The sequence below is a fragment of the Cottoperca gobio genome, chromosome 17, assembly GCF_900634415.1.
Source record: "Cottoperca gobio chromosome 17, fCotGob3.1, whole genome shotgun sequence".
NCBI classification, from domain to species: domain Eukaryota; kingdom Metazoa; phylum Chordata; class Actinopteri; order Perciformes; family Bovichtidae; genus Cottoperca; species Cottoperca gobio.
The window spans coordinates 15,342,103-15,366,018 of NC_041371.1; the positions used below are offsets into that span (position 1 = coordinate 15,342,103).

Genomic DNA, 23,916 nt, shown 5'->3' on the forward strand with positions numbered 1-23,916 from the left:
ATAAACTGGAAACTAATGGAAACTAATGAATTGGTGATTTGAACCATCACTTTCTGCTTGTTTTCTCACTAAAGTCAAACATGTGAGGGTGTCGGGTCGTGTGAGAAACAGTTTCGATCTTGTTGAAACAGTATCTCACACCATTAGAGTAGCTTGATAGATGCAGGCATCCTATAGTGGGTCTATCCGTCAACTTAGCTCCTCACGGATCCTTCATATTATGCCAACACTAGAAGACAGATCGCTCCAATATTGCATTTTTCTAAAGATTTCCACAATTTCTCCTCTTCCTAATTGAGTATACTCTATTAATAAACTTGACTTGACTGGATCCAAAGTGGCTGAAAATTGTGGTTTAGTGGTTCAAAAAGAAAACAAAGAACCAAAATGGGACTTTTGGACTTTCAAGTTGAACTGATAAAGGGAAGTGAAAGTTTCCTTCTCTGATGCTTACAAAGTCAAGTGTCCAACATGTTGCTGCTAACGCCGTGTGTTTGCATTAAGATAAACATTAACAATACCTGGTGAAGGACAGCGGGACACGGGAATCCTGCATAACATGTGGTTTTCCTCATTTTTTACACCATTAACAAACAGGCTCAACTTTAAGGCTCCCACCCTAAAGGCTTATTCAGCAATAAAATAATAATCCTGTGCACAGACTCCTTCCCTCCACCTGCCCAGGAGTCACTTCTTTTTCTATGTTACCATGGTTACTTTACAACCAAATTACTATCCTGAATGGCAGGTGTAACAGCTCCACTGTGAAAATAACAAAAAGTCATTGTAGGTGTGGCGTTTGGACTCTAAGCAAAGAACGTGTGTTATGATTGAATTTGCATGTGTTGATACTGAGCCTGATGTATAATGGTATATAAAGCGTGTAGGCCTCTGGATGTTGTGCATGCAGCTGTTTTCATAGCTTATAGTCTGCTGCTGCTGAAAATGAAACTCCCAAACTGGACACGCAAAGGTCTTTTTTTCCTGATTTATTATAAAATTCATTGGGGAAAAGGCTTAACACATATGTGACATAAATACCTCTTTCTCTCTCATCTAAGAGATAATTTGTCTCCACATGAGTAAGTCTATAACAGTCCGCTCACCTTTTCAATCTATTCATCTGGAAAGCAGGGGGAGACACTGTTGTGACAGTTTCTATCATCAGTCAGCAGGGATGCGCATACAACTCCAGAGGGGGCAGACATTGCCACTTTCTGGCCTGAGACGTAATGTCACAAACATTTAGGCCAACCCAGACAAGGAAAGTAAATTATTTTCCACAAATAAAAAGGCAAGCTGAATTTTAAACATATCCAGAATTTCCAAAAAAGTTGACAGAACCACCATCTGACGCCACAAACAATCCTGTTCTAGTGCCTACAAAATGTATTGAACTACTACTACCAATCATAAATAATAGGTTAATAATAATAATAATAATAATAATATCAATAATTATGATAATAATATTGATAATAATAATAATATCAATAATTATGATAATAATAATAATAATAATAATAATAATAATAATAATAATAATAATAATAATAATAATAATTATGATAATAATAATAATAATAATAATAATAATAATAATGTCTATATTTTGCTGTTGTGCGTGAAGTCACTTATTATACAACAGAGAAGATCACAAATTCGTGTTTTTTTAAAGGTGAAATTTGCGGTTGTTCTGCAGTCCAAATGTGCGGTGCACTTCCACTACACCCCCGCGCAGCGACGTGAGCACGTAAAGCTTCACCGTGGCAGCTGCGTCAAGTGGGCAAGAGACAACCATGTAGATACCGGAAACTAGACGATTTTGCCTTCAATAATAAAAGTATGCCTTGTCGCAAAATAATCAAATTCAGTTTTAGCCAGGCAGAAAAATGTTAGCTTTGGGTTGACTAAATAATAACACAATCTACAGACAACTGATCAGTTGCATACCGAAATATTTCAATATTTGATCAATATCTACATTTGCTGGGCACATCCTCACAACTCTGAAGGGTTGCTAAAGAATATTAGGCTACATAAAGAGCAAGTTAAATATATAGTTGTCAGGAGTTGGGGAAGACAAACACGGAGCTAAAGCAAAGCAGGTAAATGTCTGCCACTATGTTAGCCGTAACAACCTGATTATCTCCTGGTATATCAGGACAGTGATTTTGTGAGCATTTTCTGTCCCCTGGTGGCAGTGGTGGAAGAAGTAGGCACGGACTCAGATCTAAAGTAGCAATACTACAGTGTAAAAATAACCTAATTCTGCAAAAACGTCTGCACTACAAATCTTACTTAGCCTACATGAAAGTACAAAAGTATTGTCATCAAAATATAGCTTACTTTAAGTACCAAAAGTAACAATACTTATCATACAGAATGGCTTATTTCAGAATAACTCCTATTACTGCATTAGCATATGATTATTGATGCATTAATGTGTCAATAATTAATTAATTTTGCAGCTGGCTAAGGTGGAGCTAATTTCAAATACAAAAAACTTTATTGGCATGACCTTAACAGTCTACTTTATATAGCCTTCTGTTGGGTTATCCACGATCATACATCTTAATTCCTTTGTTTATTTATATTTTGTATTAAAAGATTTGAATCTGCAAAGTAAGGGTTAGGGTTAGCTGTTGTCTAATAAATATAGTGGGGTGAAAAGTACATTATTGGCTTACCAATTTTATATTTTAAGTAGAATAAAATAGAAACACTCAAGTAAAATACAATACCTCAACAGTAGGCTACTTTAGTAAATGTACTTAGTTATAGTCCATCGTATACCTCCTACAACAACTTTGAATTGCATTTACTCTGCGGTGTTTTGTTTTACTTTTTTCAACCCCTCTAACCGGAAGTTGTGTGTCCTTACTCCGTGTCGCTTGACACTGACCATTGAAGGAAAACGGAGCAGAAGAGCGAAACATGGCGACTTCGAACAATCCGCGGAAATTCAGCGAAAAGATCGCTTTACATAACCAGAAGCAGGCAGAGGAGACAGCGGCGTTTGAAGAAGTGATGAAAGACCTCAGCATTACCCGGGCTGCGAGGGTAACGACACCACTTCTTGTTTCCCCCACCTCTTCGTTTGTTTTCAGCAAGCTGTCAAATATGCATTTGTATCGCGGAACCGCACGCAGCCAGGGCTGCATAGGTAAACAATAACAAACGACGCTTCTTGCCAGCTGTAGCCTTTTTATCCCCCCGACTGACAACCAACAGAGCTGGGAGGAGGTAACAGTCATATAATGTAGATATAAGTGACAGCGACCCTCGTCCGAAAAAGTTATTTCATTTTTTTGTCCCACGCAAGTGGAAAGCAAAGGGGCGTGCATGCGTATTTGACAGCGCGCGTCGAACTGCAGAGATGTTTTTCTCCTCGTCTCGTGCTTTCAGAGAAGAGGCGATTAGACAAAACGATGTTACCCAGTGTAATAGAAATATACATTTTGTAATGTTAAATCATTCGTAGTGTATGTGGTATATACTGTAGATATATGGTGAGGTGTGTGTGTGTGCGTGTGTGTGCACCGTGGCTTTGCAAACTTGTCTGACTGGTGTTCAGGCCTGTGTGCTCTGCAATATGATGACAGACATTTACACCAAAGATGAAGGCAAACAGATTATGTGGAAATTTAAGCCACATACAGCACAGGCCTCTAAAATAAATCCTTCGGAGGCAGGGCTTTAGTAGTGACTGCTGCTGGGTGAAAGCCTGATGGGTAGACATCTTATTACTATACAGCAAACATGCAGCTACTGCAGTGCTTGTTGTATGCTTCCACTGTCAGTATATTGAGGAATAATATGCAAAAAATATCAGAATACAGCCCTGTTGTCATCCTATGATATTGAGCTGCTGCTACAGGATTGTTTTCATTGTAATCAAGTCTTAAAACGGCAAATTCAGTCTGACCAAAAGGCAACACATGAAAAAACAACCCAAACAACAGAAAACATGACATGTCACAGTAGGAAGAGCACAGGCGTAAATAACAAAATGAATTATAGCTCAATTCCATTTAGCTGATTTGGTTTCAGGGTGGTGTTGTGCATGCTGGCTCGTTAATGTTATTACTAACACCTGTGCTCTCCCTACTATGACAATGTCTGATGTGAAGCAGTTTATGAAGCTTTAGCAGATTTCTTCCTGATAAAATGATTACCAAGACTTATACAATTGCAAAATTGTAATTCATTTGTTTATTTTTCTACAAACTAATTGATTACTCAGTTGTGTCAGAATGACCATGTTGTTATACATGTGGTTTTCAGGATGCATGTCTAGACATGTGAGTCAGAGAGTTTATCTTAAGTGATTATTTTCATTGAATGCATTGACAAATGGTAGGAAGCTGTTGTCTGAGCCAAAGTTAGACCTGTGAGAAGTGAGCCTCTGGTTTAGAGTGTCATCCTTTTAACCCTGTCCCCTCCCTCTACCCTTCAGCCTCCCTCTGTGCCTTGCTGCGGTTAAAAAGATTTGGATTGCTCTTTTCCTGATCCTGAAATGTTACAATAAGTAATCATATGTCAACAGAGTAGGTATGAATGTGGTTACAGAGATGCACTCTGAGGTCGGAGGCTTATCAAAACACACCAGTGATGCAGGCGTAGTAATTGTTATTATTAGATTTCTGCCCTGCCAACAGTGAGCAGTGGGCTTGCATGAGAACATTTAATTGACCGGTTATGGGTTCCCTAATGGGAAATGGAACTGGAGGTCGTTTGGAAATAAAAACAGTTGTAAGGTTTTAAGAAGTTTGCTTCTGGGAATTCAACCATGTGCAAGTTCGGTCAATGTTGAATCATCTCGGACATTCTCTTTTCACATGCAAAAGTTATTAAATTCACATTGCACTGCTGTGATGACTGCTGCAAATATAGCAGCCTGCATCATACCTTGCCAGAAGACGTGTAATGTTTCTCTCAGACAGGCGGTTAATAAAGAAAACATCAATAAGCGTGGTGCTGTCAGTGTTGCCGTCTGTTCACACAATTATAAGTACCTAGATGGGATTAAAGTTGGATAACTATAAAGGTGTATAAATGCATCCTTTCGCAGTATTTTACTTTAATTTTTTCTGTCTTTATTAATGCTATTATTGACTCCATCTTGTCGGCCTGTGTTGTGTTTATAGCCAGGTCATTGTTTTTCTGTCGCTGGAGCCTGAACTAACTGTGGCTAAGAAACATCCATATATATTCCGTCTGCAAAGTTCACATAATGTTCTCTTGTTTTACTTGATGTTGTTCTGCTTCTAGTTGCAGTTGCAGAAAACTCAGTACTTGCAGCTGGGACCGAACCGTGGGCACTACTATGGAGGATCTTTGCCAAATGTCAATCAGATTGGAAACAGCACTATGGACATGACTTTTGACGTGAGGGATTATTTGTGTTTTATTCATTATTTTGCAACTTTTCATCAACAATTTAAAATACTGTGTAGATGAAGAGTAAGTAATAGATTTTCATTGAATGTTGGCAAATGAACCAGGATTTGTTTTACATTAATCATCCACAGCTGTTTCATATAAATGAATATCCATTGTGCCCATCTCTATGGCTAAGTAATATCCTGCAATATTTATTCAGCCTGTGGCCGCTCTATAAAAATGTTTACATTTGCTTTTTTAAACAGCTGGTGAATGAGATCCTTGTTTCCTTGGATAAATGCTCTGATACACAGGAAGTGACAAACTTTCTGTTTACATATGTAAGCAACAGGAGCAGTTTGTTTAGAATAAATGTCAGATTTGTGTATATACCAACCCACAGTCTACATGAGGTGTCTCTTTCACTATAGTATGGTGGACTACACACTCCTACAGAGCTGTATGCCAAACAGTGAACATTTTATTAAACACTGACTGTGTCCAAAGTCTGAGAAAGAAAATTCAACCATGACTTTGAACTTCACATATTACTCCCACAACATATTAACAATGTATGATGTTGATATGTATGAGATAAAGTATTGATGTGGTACTAAAGTAAATAGGCTATATTTTCTTTGGAAGGAGCCTCAGTTGTGTGCTTTTGTTCATTGTTTCTAAGACACCTTAAATGAACAAACATGGCACTGACGTTAAAAGAAACTCAATGTTTTTGCTTTGAATTATTTTCTGTAGAAGTTTCAAAGACAGAAAATATTAAGGTTAGTTAAAAAAATGTACAAATTAACTTTGGCATTTTCTAAATGTGGGGAAACTAATTTTAATTGCATAATAATGAATATTGTAAAAATGAAAAGAAAGATTTGTGAAGGTTGTGTTTAATCACAATTACAACAGGTTCTCTTTCATCTGGGGAAGAAATGCAAACTACTTTCCTTCATTAGATATATCATCATCCTTATTATAATGTCTCTGCAGGATGTCCACACTTTGTTAATGTGATGTCCAACACAAACCAATGATGGGAACCTGTGTGATGGCAATGCTGTCAGTCTGTATATCGTATATGAGAACAGAATTAGAATTTATTTTTTATTTTCACCTGAAATGCACTGGAAACTATCTCTTGCTATTGGCACCAAAAGATATTGAAGTTAACACCAAGTTAAGGAAACGTCCATACTTTTACGTCTTTAAAACTTTGCTCTAGCAGAAATGCTCATCTAGCACTGCGGTGCACGAGGGCAGAAAACCTTTGTTCTTTATATGTTAATGTTTCCATTACCATCCTTGGAAACATTTGTATACAATATATTGCCATGGGATGCATGCATGTATGAAAGAAGCAAACTACTTAAACAAAGTAAGATTTAACGGCATCAATGTAGTGGCATTAGTAGCTTGATAAGACCGTTCCTTTACTCGTGTAGAACAAATATGATTCTGTGTGGACAGAGATACAAAGTTGAATCTAAATGAGACCCTCCCATTGACAACCAAGAAAAACTCAAGAAGAAGCTTATTTGGATTTTTCTACAGACAGAGGATGGTGGGAGTTAGTATTAGGCTCAGGTCCTCCATGAATCAGCTGATAAATGATGGCCCATGTTATTACTCAAGGGAATACTTTAAGAAGCGTGTGTGAACAGAACAAAATGGGCACCTCCCAGATCTTCATATGTACTTTCACAGGCATTTTCCAATTTTCTATTATCATTTTTCCCTGAGCTTCTTTGGCTTTCATCCTTGTTCTACCTGCATGCTTCTCATTTGAGAGCTCAGAACACAGGTTTATTCTCTGTGGGCCAAGGATAGTGTAACTGGGGCTAGGCTACATGAACTAGTGCAATACCTTTTTTCTTCTTTTTTTAATTAATGACTTCAAAGCATAAGAAAGGATTTAGTCGTGTCTGCATTTCATATTAAGCACTATCCTATACAGCAGACTGGTTAGAGAAACCCTCACACACTCTGGTGACTTGGAGTTGGAACTGGAATGTAATGCCCACAATTCGACAAGTTAATTTTATTTTTTCTGTCTTTGTTTGTCAGAATTCAGGGCTGGACATGAACAGATCGACGCGACACCACGGGCTGGTGGACAGAGTCTACCGGGACCGGAGCCGCATCACATCCCCCCACCAAAAACCCCTGACTATTGACAAACATGGACGCCAGATATCCTTTAATACCGTCTGATTTTACACTGTTTATTTAGATACTGAGGGTAGATGCAGTATTTTAGGAAGAGCACACCTACCTAAATGTAGCTGATGGATGTTACAGATGTTTCTATGGCTGCAGAATCACTTAACTTGTGTTTTGCATGCTTGTAAATGACTTCAGCCTGTAATTAATCAAGCCAAATTATGGTTGGTTTGTAATAAGCAGCATGTACAGTAAGCCAGTCAGTGTTGCAGATTAACCCTTGACAAATATCAGACCGTGATGTGAAGCTCACTGTTCATTATCCCTCACTGTACCAGATTTCGCAGGACTGAATGCATTGAATGTGCTAAGACTCCCAGTCTCCAGCTTTATTTTCTTAACCTGCGATCACATTGACAGCTGTCCATATGGTTCAGTATATCTGTCACCACCACCTGATACCAGCTGGAGGAGGTAAGATAGCCTCTAAGGATGAAACTCTGTCTCTGCATGACTGTTTTTTATCTTAATGTTTACTCTTTCAATTACGATCATAATAAAAACCTTTACACCTAATTCCGACTTGCACCACACTACTGTTCACTGTTTGCATATGTTATTTTCAAGATGATAAAGAAGCAAGGTCAGAACAATACCAGACACATATTGAACATAACACAAGACTTTTAAAATCCTAACTGATCTTTATGAAAACATATTGCATCATTTATTTGGTGCCTTACTTTCACAGATTATCGCCATGCACAAAATGCATTATAAAATACAGGATCACTTTAGATTATTCTAGATCCTAAATATCAAACGTATTTAATAAGGTTGTGACTACACACTACATGAGCTTAACAATCGAGTGTTGATAATTAGTATAAGATTGTTTTTATGTGCTGTACAACACTGGAGTTGAGTGATTTGTAGTTTCTTTGCTTTACAACAGACAGTATTTGTTTCTTAGATTTTACTAGACAATGCACTTTGTGATTTCTTTTATTTTTTAATTCTTGTGCTGCAGGACGAACTCTGACTCAGCACTGCACCAGAGCACATTAACTCCTGCCCAACAGGCCTCTTTCACAGGAGGATCACAGGAGCTCCAGCCAAAAAGATGTACGTATTATCTCAATGAGTTTTCATTTTAAAGTTGTTCATTAAAACTTTCATGAAGTCAGCATTAATACGAACATGCTCAGTAACAGGATAGTTATTAGATATTGACCAGTAGGTTAAGATAAGTGTAAACTGTACGATACGCTCATATAGTGTCCACTCTTAATATCTGCAATAGGTGGGGTTGTGTTGTTGTGCGCCTTTTTATTTTTTGTGTTATTTTGCTGCTTTCTCTTGGCGGTTCAGTTGAGTCCAGTGTGTTGATGAAAGGGTCTGATGTGGCTTTGAAGGCAGAAGAGGAAAATGACTGCTGAGAAAGCCGAGTGCATTCAAGTGCCCGATGAATTTTACTGCTAATGGCCAATTATTCCAATTTCAGGAACACGTTGATTCAATTTGTATAAATTTCCATGGGGACATTTTTTGGTGTTTTCCATTATTGCCTTTCAGTATTTACGTTTTTTGAATTAAAGTTTTACTTTTATTAATGTCACATTAATGTCTCCTTTCTTTTTTTCCCCTTCCTTTCTTTACATTTTTTCTTTTGCATTTAAATGATCATATTAACCGAGGACATGTGGGCTGTGATTATTATAAGCTCAAACAGTCTGGACATCTGTAAACCCCTGAGACTAAGGAGATTTGTTGTTGTTGTTGTTGTTATTTCTCCACCTCTCCAGTTCTCCTGCTCACTGTACCAGGGGCTGAAGTAATCAAACAAGAGGTTGATGAAAATGGACAAAACCAGAACTGGGAGTGCAAAAAGGTGGAACTTCCACACTCACTTTAATGTTGTTTCTCTCAGTTTCTATCTGTGGTCTTCACAATACTCTAGTTGTAAACTTTATTTTCTCTCTGTAGAACATTTCAAGGTCCAAGCCCTGCAAAGTTCCCGGGATCCAGTGAGTATTTTAATTGTTTTGTGGAACTGGTGAGTACTAGTCTTGGTTGGTGAAGTGAACATTTCAAATGTAAGGCCATCAAATTAAAGCCATCTGACTGTAATTGAACATATTTTTCATTTACTTTGCCAAAGTAATGGGAGTGTGGAGCCAAAGCATTTGCAAAAGTATGACTGGCCAAATTCACGATGTCCAAATATTTTTGGCGTTGTTTGTATTGAAAAACATTCTCAAGTGTAATAAGCATAAGATACACAGGGTTCAGGTTTCTGTTCCTTCATTTCATCATTGACTTCAGCCAGGTGAGTGTATTACGCTTTTAGTTGCCAACAAGTTCAATGGATTTGTCTGTTTCCTGCAGCATATTCCCGTCTCCGGACCAGCAGTTGACCACTTCACTAAAACCCGCAGCCCACAACACTGGCGGTTCTCTTCCTGACCTGACAAACATCCAGTTTCCTCCTCCGCTGCCCACCCCGCTCGACTCAGATGATGCAGTGGAAGCCTCGTTCAGCTCCTCCAACAGCACACAGACCCTGGCTAATGCGCAAGGTAACGCCACCGACGGAGTCTACTCAAATATCCCCCCAGAAAGAACTTCAGATGTACCAACAGTTATGTGCAGGATATTAAGTCATTTTCGTTTTGCACTCTCTGGTGCCAATGTCTCTATGACTCTGTGTGCTTTTAAAAAATCTCTTTCCTTGTGCTGTTTTCTTTATACTGGGTAGGAGTGAACACCTCTCAGCCCACAGTAACCATGGAAATTCAGTCTGGGCAGGACGACATGGTTCCTCTCATCCTGAATGACTCCCACCAGCACCAGAACCTGCAGCTCTCCCCGACATCTCCACCTCTCTCTCTCTCTCAGGTACGGCCCCGCTCTCTGCCCAATACAATCTATCATGCAAGCTTAACTGATCTGAGCCTTATTGAATGTTTGATTTTATTTATTTTAGACAATTCCCACTGATTCACTTTGACCTTCTGTCCCGTTAGGCTTATGAGGTTATGTGTGTTATGTAAAGAATGCCCAGAATGAGCAATTTTTCATTAGGTAGGTAAAAAATAATTGATTTTAAAGATTGGTTTGTAGCTAATAAATCATTCAACTAGGCAGATAATATTTAATTTTCCATTAAGCATCAGAACCTCATGTCTTATATGTTGCTGTGCTCCCCCAGGCGGCCATCAACGCCATGAACCTTGAGCAGCAGCTGTCGCAGTATGCCTTCTTCAACCAGCAGCCGTCGTCCCAGAGCCAGCAAGTCAGTTTCCCTCCAGCACTCTTTCCACCACCTCCTTAATTCTTGCACCCGCAGATACTCCGTGAATTACATGCAAGAATCTTTTTAATTATCGCAGTATTTATTCTAAAACAAAAGAGTTACAAAGTTCTTTTCAAGAGTTTGAACGAGCATCCAGATGTGGTCAAAGTGTTAGGAAATGAGTCAAATAAATAACAACTGAGATTTAAAAATAATTAATAAGGATGATATGTCCTGAGTCCTGACCTTCGTCCGTAACTTAAATAAATCAGTATAACAAATGTAGTCTCAGATTACAAGCAGGGCTCAGAGCTCTGTCATGTTTACGTTGTGGCTGAACCTGAGCATACATTTCTCTGCGTTACAGTCTCTCCCTCACTTATTATACTACGTGCAGGGTTCCCAACAGAACACGTTTTTGTAACAAGTAAAAGCGAATTTAAATCTGCTCATTAAAATGTTGCACCAAAATCCATCAATTTGCATCAGCACTGAAGAAACTCTTCTCTGTCCTTGGATCACTTTCTCATCCTGAAGAAAACCCCTATGAGGGAAATGTTGCTCTGATGTACACTACAGCAGCAGCAGCAGCAGCAGCAGCAGCTCATAAATAAATAAATAATGATTCAAACATTGATTTGTTGATTTGGTCATGAGTAAAAAATGAGGCCTCTATGATGTTTTATTCTGAGTAATGTTATGTTTTCTTAATACAGTTATCAATATTTGAGCATAACACTTTTTTCATAATGATATTTGACATTTATTTTAGTATAATGTAAACAGCATTTGTAGGCAGGATTCCACAAATCTATATTTGAATCTAAATAAACATTATTTCTAACAATAACGCAGAATAACGTTTGAACAGTTAACCACTGGAAATAAGCTACATGGTCCTACTACTCATAATAATGTAGCCATTTATGTATTGCTATATGGTTTGTATCTGCCAACATACTATAAAAGCAGATACTGATGTACTTAATCTGTGATAAGCCAGTATTAGAACTATATAAAGTGATACTTGATGACTACACGATGTCTGTATCTATTTATGACCCCGCTCTTTATTTTCCAGCAGACAGGTCTGGTCCAGCTGTCGACCTCCGTGAACTCCTGCTCCACGTCAGACAACCAGACGTCCTCACAAACCAACATGACCGTGGACATGAACACGGTGAGCAGTGTCTGTCTGCATCACATCAGTGTATCCTGGCCGGTTTGCATTTCTTTCCTGATAAAGTGTCTTCAGATGGCATCAATGTTGCTCTCGATGAGACACACTGCCTTGTCAATGTATTCAGACTCCTTGACAATGTGCACATTTTTTAATGATCTAGAAGACTGCATTTATTGTGGAGAGTTGTATAGCAATCATTAACATTAAAAAGAAAACTAAATTGTACTGTCTACGTGTATGACTGCAATTTAAACTTCAAACTCTTAACAGTCTTAGAATGATTTATTTTACATAACCTTTTTTTGTTGTTGCATAGAACAGAGACATAAACTCCCAAATTAATTAAATAAAAGCACCACAAAATGTGCTGAACATCAAGGAATCTAAATGCTTTTGCAAAGCACTGCGCGCCTTTCAGATCTTGGCTCTCGCTGCTCTTCTTCTGCTGCAGTGGGAATGTGTTTGGATAACTGCAGAAATGAAGTGGCCTACATTCTCGTGGTCTCAGTTATTGCAGTGTGGGGTCAAGTGAAACATTGTGAGGAAACACAGCAAGACACCAGCTTAGATCTAACGTTCTGATCACTTAATCACAAATACAAAACTCGTTTTAGTTACCAGCCTATATTATATACTGCTTTGTTTTCAGAGATGCTTTTAGATGTTTGCCTCCATTTCTAAGCTGTAGATTTGAGTCTGAATTAAATACAGTTACAATAAGATAATGGAAAATACTTCTTTCAGTTTCGTAAGAGTTCAAAACAGGTCCAGAAATGATCAGTGCACTAGTTTATCTCTATATCTAGTCTATATATCTATATATAGAGACCTTGAACTGCTTTATCACTTCTCTATCTCATGCTACCAATATTCTGATATCTTATCTATCTATTAATAGATTAGGAATGAGAAAGTTGGAACTCCTGTTCGCCTTTGCGTGATAAGAGATTATCAGTCGTGTTTGATACGCCTCTAAATCTGAGTGACTTGATAGTTTATCTGTTATTTACTGTGATAGTAAGTGTGAAGTACTGATATTTTTCTTTCCACAGTTATGGTCGTGTATTGCTTAAGTCAAGTTGTTATTGTGATCTGAATAGAAATCGTTGTTTCTTTTAGTTTGTGGAAATATTCTTCTTTTGATTTTGTTGGAGGAGTAGATTGAAACGGGCAGATATGACAGAACGGAACAAAAGAGTCGGTTCTCTCTGATCCTCTAGTTGTTTTTTTACTGTATTCACTCGCTTAGCTAGGATTGCTGGCAACATTTTTCCTCTCCTAATTAATCCCCTGTAGCTTTCTCTGTTTCTCCCAGATCGTTTCAGTATTATTAATGCATTGATGTGACATGTGGTGTTCACTACTGTAATTATTTTAATTGTTTTTCAGCATTAGATGCTAGTATGCTGGGTTACAACCATTAAAAAGTGAATCAATATTTTAATGATTCCTCAGTCAGGATGCTGTTTATGACTTCCAGCAGCAACTGGATAACCTCCACTACTACAAGCACCAGACATATATATCCAGTGTGAGCACACATACACAGACGGCAATAAGGAACATCGTCTAAAGTGAATAACTCAAACGTATCCTCTTGTATCAGGCCTCCTCCCTCCAACAGTACCGCAGTAGGGTCGGATCCTCTGCCAATCAGTCTCCAACCTCCCCCGTCTCCAATCAAGGCTTCTCACCTGGAGGCTCGCCTCAAGTAAGGGCGTGTGAACCAGTAAGCTGCTGGCTCGCTCTGTATAAACGTCACCGTCCCCTGCATCGTAGTCCTGTGGTTATCGTTGGCGAGTAGGGCTCTGTGGCTGCCCCCCCCCCTACAGCTGCTTGTATTGTGTTGACATTAGCAGATCTGGGCAAAGACAAGTGTCAGTCTATTTCAAGCACTTAAGCAGGACTAATCAAAACAGCCTATTAAATAGTTGTACCTATTTACATACTTTGCTTCTATGGATATGGTTATTGTTATTGTATGTTATTGATTACACAGGTGGTTTTCATGCTGTGACATGATACAAGGAAGTCAAGTATTTCAGGAAGCATTCTTGGAGATCAGAACATTTAAAAAAATGTATTATACCACAATACAATTTTTAAAACCATGTGATGATATGATTACAGTGATAGATGTAATGGACTCTAAATAGTCCCTGTTTTGCCCAGATCTGACCACCAGTCTCGTTGAACACTCAGTGTCATTGATGTGTTGTTATGTAGCTGTGTCCCTGACCTTCCTTCTCTGCTGCTTTTGTGGTATTTGCGTTGCGTCTCCACTGTTTCCTCTCCAGTCTTGTTATAAAAGAAACTGCACTGAAGTTTTTTGTTGTTGTTTATGTTTCGTAGGATCTTTGTGTTTATTGTGGTTTTTGCACCAGCATGGGGATTTAAGGTAGCATGGGAGGGGGGATGGCTATCTTACCCCCTCAAAGCGTTTTTTTAGAGAATCATTCCCCTGGTTGAATCTCAAGAAACTGAACCTTGTGTGCAGTGTGGTGCTTTAAGATAAATAAGCACACCCAAGGTAAACATGGATCAGGGTTATTAATCTGTGTCAGACTCAGTATAAGCATTTGAAATGTGTAAGGCAGTGGTACTGTAACTTGTTAACTGCTAAAACGTTTGCTTTGTTTAAATGTATATTATGTAGAGTTTTAGATTCAGTGGTAAATAGTTAGGTAGCATTTTAAATGAGCTTAATTCTACTGATTTGTCAGTATGACTTTGTGTGTGTTTGAGATGTAGAGAAAGAGAAATGTGGCAAGTGACTGTGCATACGCATTTTTTTCACTTATTTGTCCTCCAGACTCAGTTCTGTGCTGAGCTGAAGTGGCTCACTCGTGGTGCTGAGGTTATCCATGGGCTAAACCACAACTGGCAGGCTCTGTGCTCTATTATGCTGCTCTGCCCTGTGGGGACATCTGCAGCACACACAGATAATTTGGTTTTGAACTAGGAAGAGCACGGCCTGAGAATATGATCCAATTACTTATACATTAAGAGGCCACGATGAAATAGGAGAATTTCTGTCGCTGGTTCAATGAGGACATTCAAATGAGAGACTTGAAGAGAATTAGCTTGCACTGGATGAGTCAGTGGAGGGAGAATAAAGTCACTGAGGGGATTATATTTTCAATGATTCCCTTTATTTCATGTGAATTTCACTCCAATTGGTTTGTGTTAATTAAAACACCAAGGCCAGAAGGCAGTCGAGGAAGGACAGGCTTTTCAAAGTAAGAAGTCCCTGTCCTTATCTTTAGCTGGTGGTGAGTGCATACTGACCTTTGGGATTTTGTGCAATGGTTCTTATTTAGTAACTAATGAACGCCCTTATTTATTTATTTGTTCGATTATTCATTCAATTATTTAGTCAGTTATTCTAAGCCAAATTAGCTTTTTTTTTGCTTTAATTTTCCATATTTAAGTGTTGTTGAGATAGGAAAGTGCTGCCACAGTGGCACTTGATGTCGTGTAAGTAGCTCTCGTAATATATTCACGTGTTGTTTCTTGGAGTAGTGGATGTACGCATGCTTCACCTGGATATCACAGCAAAATTTTGCAAATTTTGCAAACATTGCAGGGACTGATTTGGTTTGCATTTATTATTGAAACAGCTACCTACAAATTCGCCTTTGGGTTGTCACATTGTTTGGTGTCTGTGTCTTGCTTTAAACATTCGTTGTGAATGAAGAAGTTGATGTGTTTGTTACATAATCGTTTACTGCTTCTTCTGTGTGTGACATCCCCTTTAGGCTATGTAATGTCACAGAGTTACAGAATTATTATTGAGTGCACAGCTGCAATATATACAAAGTTATTGTATCGCACATGTACAGCAGGCTGGAGCATTAGCATACGTGGATGAACAAACTCAACCCAAAGACTTACATTTTCCGACGTTGTGAGGTGATATTAAGCACTTTGTTGTTCCAGCGTGCTTTGACTGTGTCTTTTTCATATTCCTCATTTTATGTTAAGTGTAAAACTTCTGCAGCCTGGATGAAGTATGTTCATAGTTGATGGTCCGCACCAGGAGTTTTTCTTCTTCTTTTAAACCAGAGTGTAAATAAACACATTTGGCCTGTTTGTTGTTGCAGCATAACTCCATTCTGGGCAGCGTGTTTGCAGACTTCTACGACCAGCAGCTCCCGTCCATTCAGGCCAGTGCTCTCTCACAACAGGTACGGGTTTTGTCCGTCAGACAGAATCCTAAGTGTCCATGTTTAGTTCTGCTCTTGCTTTGGAGCTTTTACATGTGAGATACAGCAGCGTGATATAGTTTTGGTATTTCTTTCTGTTGTGATTGCCAGCTGGAGCAGTTCAACATGATGGAAACCCCCATCAGCTCTGACAGCATGTATACCCAGACGTCCACCCTCAACTACTCCCAGGCGCTCATGATGGGTTTGACTGGCCATTGCAACCTTCAGGACTCGCAGCAGCTGGGCTACAGTAGCCATGGCAACATCCCAAACATCATTCTCACAGGTGCTGCTTCTTCGACATATCATGTCGCTCACTTAGGTCTTACCACAAGGGGCTTGTAGGGAACTGTGGCACGCTGCTGCTTGTGTTAAATAAATAAAAACACACACCAGAATAAAGCTTGTGGTTGTACATCTTGATATACTGACAGTTCCTCGGACACTGTGACAACAAAAACTGAATCTTATAAGATATGATTCATTGCAGGGCTGTTATAATGCATTACATTGGACCGGTATACCCAATAAACTGCACTGAAAAAATATTTTTTTGTGCGGGGCAATCTAAATGGGTGGGACTGTCAAATTTATCAAAAAACTACCATTGTGTTTACCAGTGTCTGTTATTAACGGAAATGTGTAATTTAGATGTCATGATGTGAAGCCTTTTACTGAAAGTTCTTATCAAATCATAATCCAGACTGTTATCAGTCCGTCTCTTCTTGCTGCCATTGATTTATTTTCTTATTTGAAAAAGAACCAGGGAGCGTTCCCTAAATATAATAATACTGTTTTTATTTTATTTGCTATCTTGCTCCTGCTCAGTGAGCGGAGAGTCTCCCCCAAGCCTGCCCAAAGACCTGACTGGCTCGCTGTCCACAGATATCAGCTTTGACGTCGACTCCCAGTTCCCACTGGACGACCTGAAGATCGACCCGCTGACGCTTGATGGCCTGCACATGCTCAATGACCCGGACATGATCCTTACTGACCCCGCCACAGAGGCCGCGTTTCGCCTCGACCGGCTCTAACCTCTGCAACTTCTAACACGCTCACACACAGGTGTGTGAGGACTGCTGCCCTGGGTGGGAGGGGGGGCAGATTTCTGCTGGTCGAGACCTCGTCTGGGCGGACCATCGATTCAACACCAACCAACCCAATCAAACCCCACAAGAGAGCTTTTAAAAGAAACCTCATGCTTTGAAATGTTTTTGAAGACTGGAAACCTTGAATACCTGGAAAGATGGATTACGACTGATGACACTGAAGTTATGGTATGAATGATATTTATGGTTCTGTCACTACTTTTTGATAAAGGCACATTTAATTTTGATTTATTTAGATGCTTAGTTTTCATTTAAGGGAACTTGATGAAAATATCATGAAGGCAGAAGGAGGCTGGGCTCTTATTCTCCATCAATGACTATGATTAATGATTAAAGCTGCAGAGCAAACCCTTAACAATCTACAGAACACCTAGTGTAGCTGGGTGACTCAGAGCAAACACCTGTCAAGTTGGACCTCCTCCGTGCCAAGTTGGCTGTTCTCACTAGTACATTCAGTTTGGATATTAATTAAGAGCTAATCCATGTGTAGTCAACAAGCCAAAGTCAGGCCGGCTTTGATTTTTCCCAAATCTTCTCTAAAGTCTTGAGTGAAGATGAGTTATTATTTTGCCACCTAAGTTATTTTCAGGAGATTTAGATTGTACCATAGTAAATAGCAGTCATCAGTTATGCATGAAATCACAAACCACTGTGCATACTTGTTTTGCCTTAATAGCTTGACATTTTGGTTTTCAGGCAAACATGACTATTATGTAAATGAGAAAAAAATATTTCATTGTCTAGTCCTTTTTACTGTTTGGTTTGGCCTACATAATTCACAGTTGCATTACTGTAGTTGTATTTTTGATGTGCGCTGATCTTTACCCATTACTTCATCCATTGTCACTACCATATCATCTAAAAGGATTAATGAGTTCTTTGTTATGAAATAGATGTTTACAGGCTTGTTTCGTTTTATATTTTACATGTACAGAATGTGATTAGATTTTGCGTAATGGTATCTATGCAAAACTACAGCAATTGGTTTAGGACTGTAAAATGAAACGGATAATATGAACCCTTACAAAAGGAAGCCAATGTGCACGGTTCTTATAGAATGCACAGCGATGGTGCCATGTTATATTTCTTTTGATACTTTTGAAACTCTTTACATTTTCCTTTCAGTCTAGGACAGTGGAGAGAAAAGAATGCTCAGTGTGTGTCATACAGTAGAAGCTCTCCTGGATTTCTCCCAAAGATGTGACCTCAGTGTAGTTGAAATATATATATATTTTTCCAGACAATTGAACTGCCTCTATCCTAGAACAGCATTGTTGATACAATGAGAATGTATTTAGGTCACATCTGTATAGTTGTGTTGTTGCCATCCTGTCATCCTCATTGCCTCTCTTATCTAGTCTTTATGTACGGTAGAACCAAATCTTGTTTTAGGTTTTATATTTGATTTTTTTTGTTTCCTTGGTACTACAGTGAAACCGAATATCCGTTTCCTCGTCATGCTCGTGTGGTCTGTGCCCTTTATCGATTTGTTCCATGTCTCTCCGGGCTTTGGTTCTGCATTCATACGGCTTCATGAATTTGCTCTTTAAAAAAAATCCTCAGTGAGTGGGTCCATTGGATTCACTCACAACTGTGTCCCATCTCTCATATTGCACTTTATGCATTTATTTAAAACACTGATTAATGAGAGTTTATATACCAAACATCCCCTGTGACTGTTAAGTGCACTGGACCTGTTTGCCCTGTCTTTGATTAAACTTGCCTTCTTGTAAAAAAAGAAAAGAAATGTGAATAAAGGGTAAATTAAATAAGTTATTTTTGAGAAGTCATATACAGATAGTCTATTTAAAAGAGCTGTTTTTACTTAATCAGTGAGTATGTTGTTAGCTGTCTGTTTACACAGTTTTCCCTCAATTTTGGATAAATAAACTAGAAAGATATTTATAATTATTCACTGATTAGAATATTAAGAATTTATTGTTAAAATATTTAAAGATACAGGTACGGTTTAGTGTGATTTCTCAGATGAGTACATTTGAAAGTTGCATATTATCACAATATTGTGCCAGATGGGATCAACCCATCCCTGAAAAGTATTTTATGGAATTTATATTGTAATTCAGTCCAGGTATAATTATTATTAAAATGCCCATACAAATTAATATATGTTAAGTTCTCATAAATATTCCGCACTATGAAAAAGGCTATTCTGTAGCTGCAACATCATCACTGTTGATGTGTGTCAAGGTCCTCCTGTGCCCTCTATTCCACCATTATTCTCACATAGTGTAAATCAAAACTGTTCTGACAAATGTGGTTCGGATCAGTTAAAATTACGTTTTTGAGCTTGAAGATTTTTTTTTTTTTTTTTTTTACTTAAAAAAAAAACAAAACACTGTTTTGGTGCATTACGTTTCTGAATTTTGATGTAGTGTTTTCTTATTTTTTTCTCTTATTTTAATAATGTTGTGACTGCATGAATATCTGGACATGTTTTCCCCTTTACGGCTTGGGTTAATTTTACCTTGAAGGGTGGAGTCAGCTTTGTTTGTCGAAGTGTTTTGTTTTTCTTGTTTGGCGATATCGTCCTTTTGTCTCTTTTCAATTCAGCGTCATGTGTAGGCTAATGTATCTGCAAAGTAAAGCCTAAAAGCATCGGAAATATGGTAATCAGCCTTTTATGCACACGTAGAAGCTGTTGTTTGGTACTTTGTTTTACACTGCAATATACATTATGTGCTTATTTTCTGTGCAACACCCACAGAGTTTTATTATGTCATGGTAAATCTAGACTAGCTTTGTATATTGCTGTAAGGTAGGAACAATGTTTTTCGTGCTTTATGTGCTATGATGTCAAAGTGGGAAAATGCACTGAGAAATAATGTGCTGCAATATGTCATTGTGGCTCGATATTCTCTGCTGGTCCTCAGACTTTATAGTGAGCCTGACATCTTTGTCGGTCCATTTTCTGTTTAGGCATTTCTTTGAACTTTTTGTGTGCTCATGTAGATAGCTCTGACTGTTACTGTCACCTTTTTATGCATCAACGTTCAGGTATCCATTGGTATTATACCAGTGTTTACAGAGACAAGAGTTTACACCAGAGCAATGTTTGTTTTTCTCTCCATAAAAAAATGTTTGTTAAATACTGGAATACCAGACTACATATGAACCACTTGCAGTGTAGAATAGCAAAATTGTTTTGCTATTTATATTTACTAGTGAATCAGTAATGTGATTTCAATACTATGACCATAATAATATATTCTACTTCATGAGGTTTTGAAGTTATATGGATTCCTTGTATTTCCTATGGACCCTGAAAGCACTTTTTATTTAATTTACAGACTTTTATTTGCAGAAATTCCCCTTTCTATACTTGCTATGACATCAGAAGTTCCTTTTAATACAATAGGTACTATTTAGATTTTATTCAATTTAGTTTTATAGTAAATCTGTCATCTGCACTGTATATTCTTCTCTCTTTTAGGGTTAAATCAGTAGCTGAACCTTTAAGCCAAAGTTCAAAACAGCCATAAATGAGAGAATACTTAGACATTTTATCCTTCTAACTGTTGAAACACACCCTCTCCCTTCTGTTTTTTTAAATATTGTTTTGGGGTACGAATTATTTCATATATAAACTATGAACGTATCGATGCATTGTTTACATTTAAAATTACTACAGACATTTGCAGCATAACTTAAAGAGATGCGACTGACTTATCCAATACCTGGGGAATCTCTTTTCTGCATGATGCTGAATTTCAAAATACCCTGACATATTGTATTTTGCTTTAAATTAAGTATTTTGTTTTGCCTTGTTTTATAAATCTGCTGTTGAACACTATTTTGTAGTGAATATTACTATATACATATTGTCCGAGAAAAAAACAGACATACAGTTAGAAATAACATAAGAAATAGCAGATACAGATACTGTACAGTCATGTTAAAACACAAACTGAATCAGGAAGATGAAACGGAGTCATAGTCGTATACAGATACTCAGTGGGTTACCCACATCTATGAATCCTTTGTGTGCATTTTGAGGACAGCCCGCTGCTGGTTCAAGCCTCATACAATGGCAGCTAAATTGTTATACAATGTATTTTGTTTCTGAGTACAGTGATACGACTACAAACACTGCACATGCATTTTACTGCCGTGGAGGGGTGCACAATGCTCCTATAGTACATTCGCAGCAACAGGAAATATTATGCTCATAGAATATGCAAAATCTGGCATTCTGCAGCACAGCTTGGCAAGTTGGTACTTTTTTGAGATAACCCTTTAAAAATTACTGGTTCAAACCTTGTTCTTCAGATGGTGTGTTTTCTATTATCTGTCAAATCGGACCAAAAGAATCCAAGTTGGCTGTAAATGTGTGCTACATTAAAGATGAAATACGCTTCTGTTTGAAATGTACCTATTGTATTTTTCTTGTGTGAAGGCTTCTGTCTTTGTATCTTTGCATTATTATTTGTAAATGAAATAAAAATAAATATATCTAACTAAGCAAAGACATTTCTTTAATCTATTTTTTGTCATTAGGTGGTTTCCAAAAAGCACAAGAAAACTAAAACAGTAGTTATATGATGATTACTGCCCCCATAATTGGCATAACTTAGACCGTTACACCCACTCCACAACTTCACGCCCAGCACTTGCCCTGCCTCTCCCACTCTGTAACAATTTTAATGACTTGATACTGGACATTTGGCTCGTGGGATGACTTAAGTAATGACCATGGTGGTAAGATTTCTGTCTTTTCTACACTGGGTAAGGTTCATGAATATGTTACAAAGGTTATTTTGTGTTTGCTTATACCATGACCATCCAGATAGATGGCTTATCTATTACAACATACAAATCCCAATGTGTCTCTCCTTGTTTTGCTCCTCTAATACCAATAATCATATAGACAGTGACTTTTAACTTAGCAAATAATAGACTCTTTTTTTTCTTTCTGTTTGTGGATATTAAACCATGAGAAAACCTTTGAAAAACACACCTCAATGCACTAAAACTAAACATGAATGATCCCCTAAAGAACCAGCCTGGTCGCGCTACCTGCAGTATGATCAAACTCAAATTCAAAGGACTTAAAGTTCCCGGGCTTCACCATCTCTGATGCCCTCAAATGGCTCAATAGTGTTTTACAACCAAACTGGGCCAGTGATGCAGCATCTGCTCTTTTAGTTGTTTGGAAACTGAAGGACTCCACCTGCTGGTGAAATGCTGCAATGTAAAGTCATCACTATTGATCATTCATAATAACTTGCATGTTGTGGTTAAAGGCCCTGTCACACATATCCGTATGACAGAAACGTATGCTGGCACGAAATATCAGCAATAGGTTGATATAAATTAAGGGTAAGTTGTGATCGTTCGAAGGACGCAGACGATACGCCGAACACGCCAGACATACGGCCCTGTCACACAGTTCTATATGACAGAAACATGCCGGTGTATATGAAAAGTAGCTCAACATACGTCCAACTTTTCCACAGCGGTGTTGTAGCTGACGTATACATAACGAATACATAACTAATTATTATACGTATGTCCAACATATTGATAGCGTATCACTTACTTATACAAAACGTATCAGAGCGTCTGGCCAACGGAGCCAAAAAGTGTCATCTGGTTCACGTCATGCTGATGCTGGAGAACGGAATGTACTCTTGTCGCAGCCGCTCAGCATCCTCCATGCTCTCTGATGATGGGCTGATGTGCTCATCAAGACGTGCTGTGAAGAAGTGAGGATGAGCTACTCACAGGGACCCTATATACTGTATTCAAACCCCAATAAGCTCCCAAAACGCTAGCTGTACTGTAGAAACACGTTTAATAAGTTACTCCATCCTCAGGCATAAGCTTAACATAGGTTACGAATAAGTTATCCAGTCGTTATTAATGAGTTGGCTCTAACGTATTCACGTACTGTATTCACGTAGGTATTTACGTACTATATTTACGTAGGTAAGTATTCACGTACTGTATTCACGTAGGTATTTACGTACTATATTTACGTAGGTAAGTATTCACATACGTATTCCGTATTCACGTATGTCTAACGTCACGTAACGTCTGCATATCTTATGAAGCACACGTCGGGTACGTCCGGTAATTTTGAACACACTCAAAACATCAGCGTTCAACAACGCACCCCAGCGTAACACAGTGAGCTCTTAACGAATACTACTTATACCTTACCTTATATCAACGTAAACCAGCGCGTTGCCGATATTTTGTATACGCCATATTTTTTTATACATTATGCATTTGTTGGGTATTTGTCTGATACATTTTGTATAAGTAAGTGATACTCTATCACTAGGTTAGATATGCGTATCTGTATACGTTAACTTTTCCGATCCGATGAGAAGTTGGACGTATTTGGACTCTGACAAATCTTCATATACACCAGCGTACGTTTCTGCCATACGGATATGTGAGACAGGGCCTTAACACATCAATATGCCTCAAAAGTGACATTTGGTAATGTTCTAGATGTAATAGGATGTATGACAGCTCAGATAATTTGAAAGATAGAAATTGGAAATTAGGCCTGTGGCCAAAGTTGTTCTGAAAATAAACTCA

At 38.2% G+C, this 23,916-nt stretch overlaps 1 protein-coding gene across 4 annotated transcripts; it reads left to right on the forward strand.

Moving 5' to 3' along the window:
- The first annotated feature begins 1,895 nt into the window (after nt 1-1,895).
- Nucleotides 1,896-21,828, forward strand: crtc1a (CREB regulated transcription coactivator 1a). Of its 4 annotated transcripts, XM_029453297.1 has the most exons (16): nt 1,896-2,108; nt 2,914-3,063; nt 5,275-5,391; nt 7,459-7,584; nt 7,967-8,028; nt 8,585-8,679; nt 9,360-9,445; nt 9,541-9,581; nt 9,943-10,133; nt 10,313-10,452; nt 10,766-10,849; nt 11,931-12,029; nt 13,639-13,743; nt 16,136-16,219; nt 16,349-16,526; nt 17,069-21,828. In XM_029453297.1, the coding sequence occupies exons 2-16, from the start codon at nt 2,938-2,940 to the stop codon at nt 17,272-17,274; spliced, it is 1,740 nt and encodes a 579-aa protein (XP_029309157.1). In that variant the 5' UTR covers nt 1,896-2,108; nt 2,914-2,937; the 3' UTR covers nt 17,275-21,828. The 4 variants fall into 4 exon arrangements, with proteins under 4 accessions (XP_029309157.1, XP_029309159.1, XP_029309160.1 ...); XM_029453299.1 differs by lacking the exon at nt 13,639-13,743 and having other exon boundaries at nt 1,897-2,108; XM_029453300.1 differs by lacking the exon at nt 13,639-13,743 and having other exon boundaries at nt 1,897-2,108; nt 11,934-12,029.
- The last annotated feature ends 2,088 nt before the right edge of the window (nt 21,829-23,916 follow it).

Bases quoted from the DNA above. Each gene is read 5' to 3' on its own strand.
- crtc1a (XM_029453297.1), top strand. From the start codon at position 2,938: ATGGCGACTTCGAACAATCCGCGGAAATTCAGCGAAAAGATCGCTTTA. The intron at 12,030-13,638 runs GTGAGCAGTGTC...CTCTTGTATCAG, and splicing joins TGACCGTGGACATGAACACG to GCCTCCTCCCTCCAACAGTA. The intron at 16,220-16,348 runs GTACGGGTTTTG...TGTGATTGCCAG, and splicing joins CCAGTGCTCTCTCACAACAG to CTGGAGCAGTTCAACATGAT.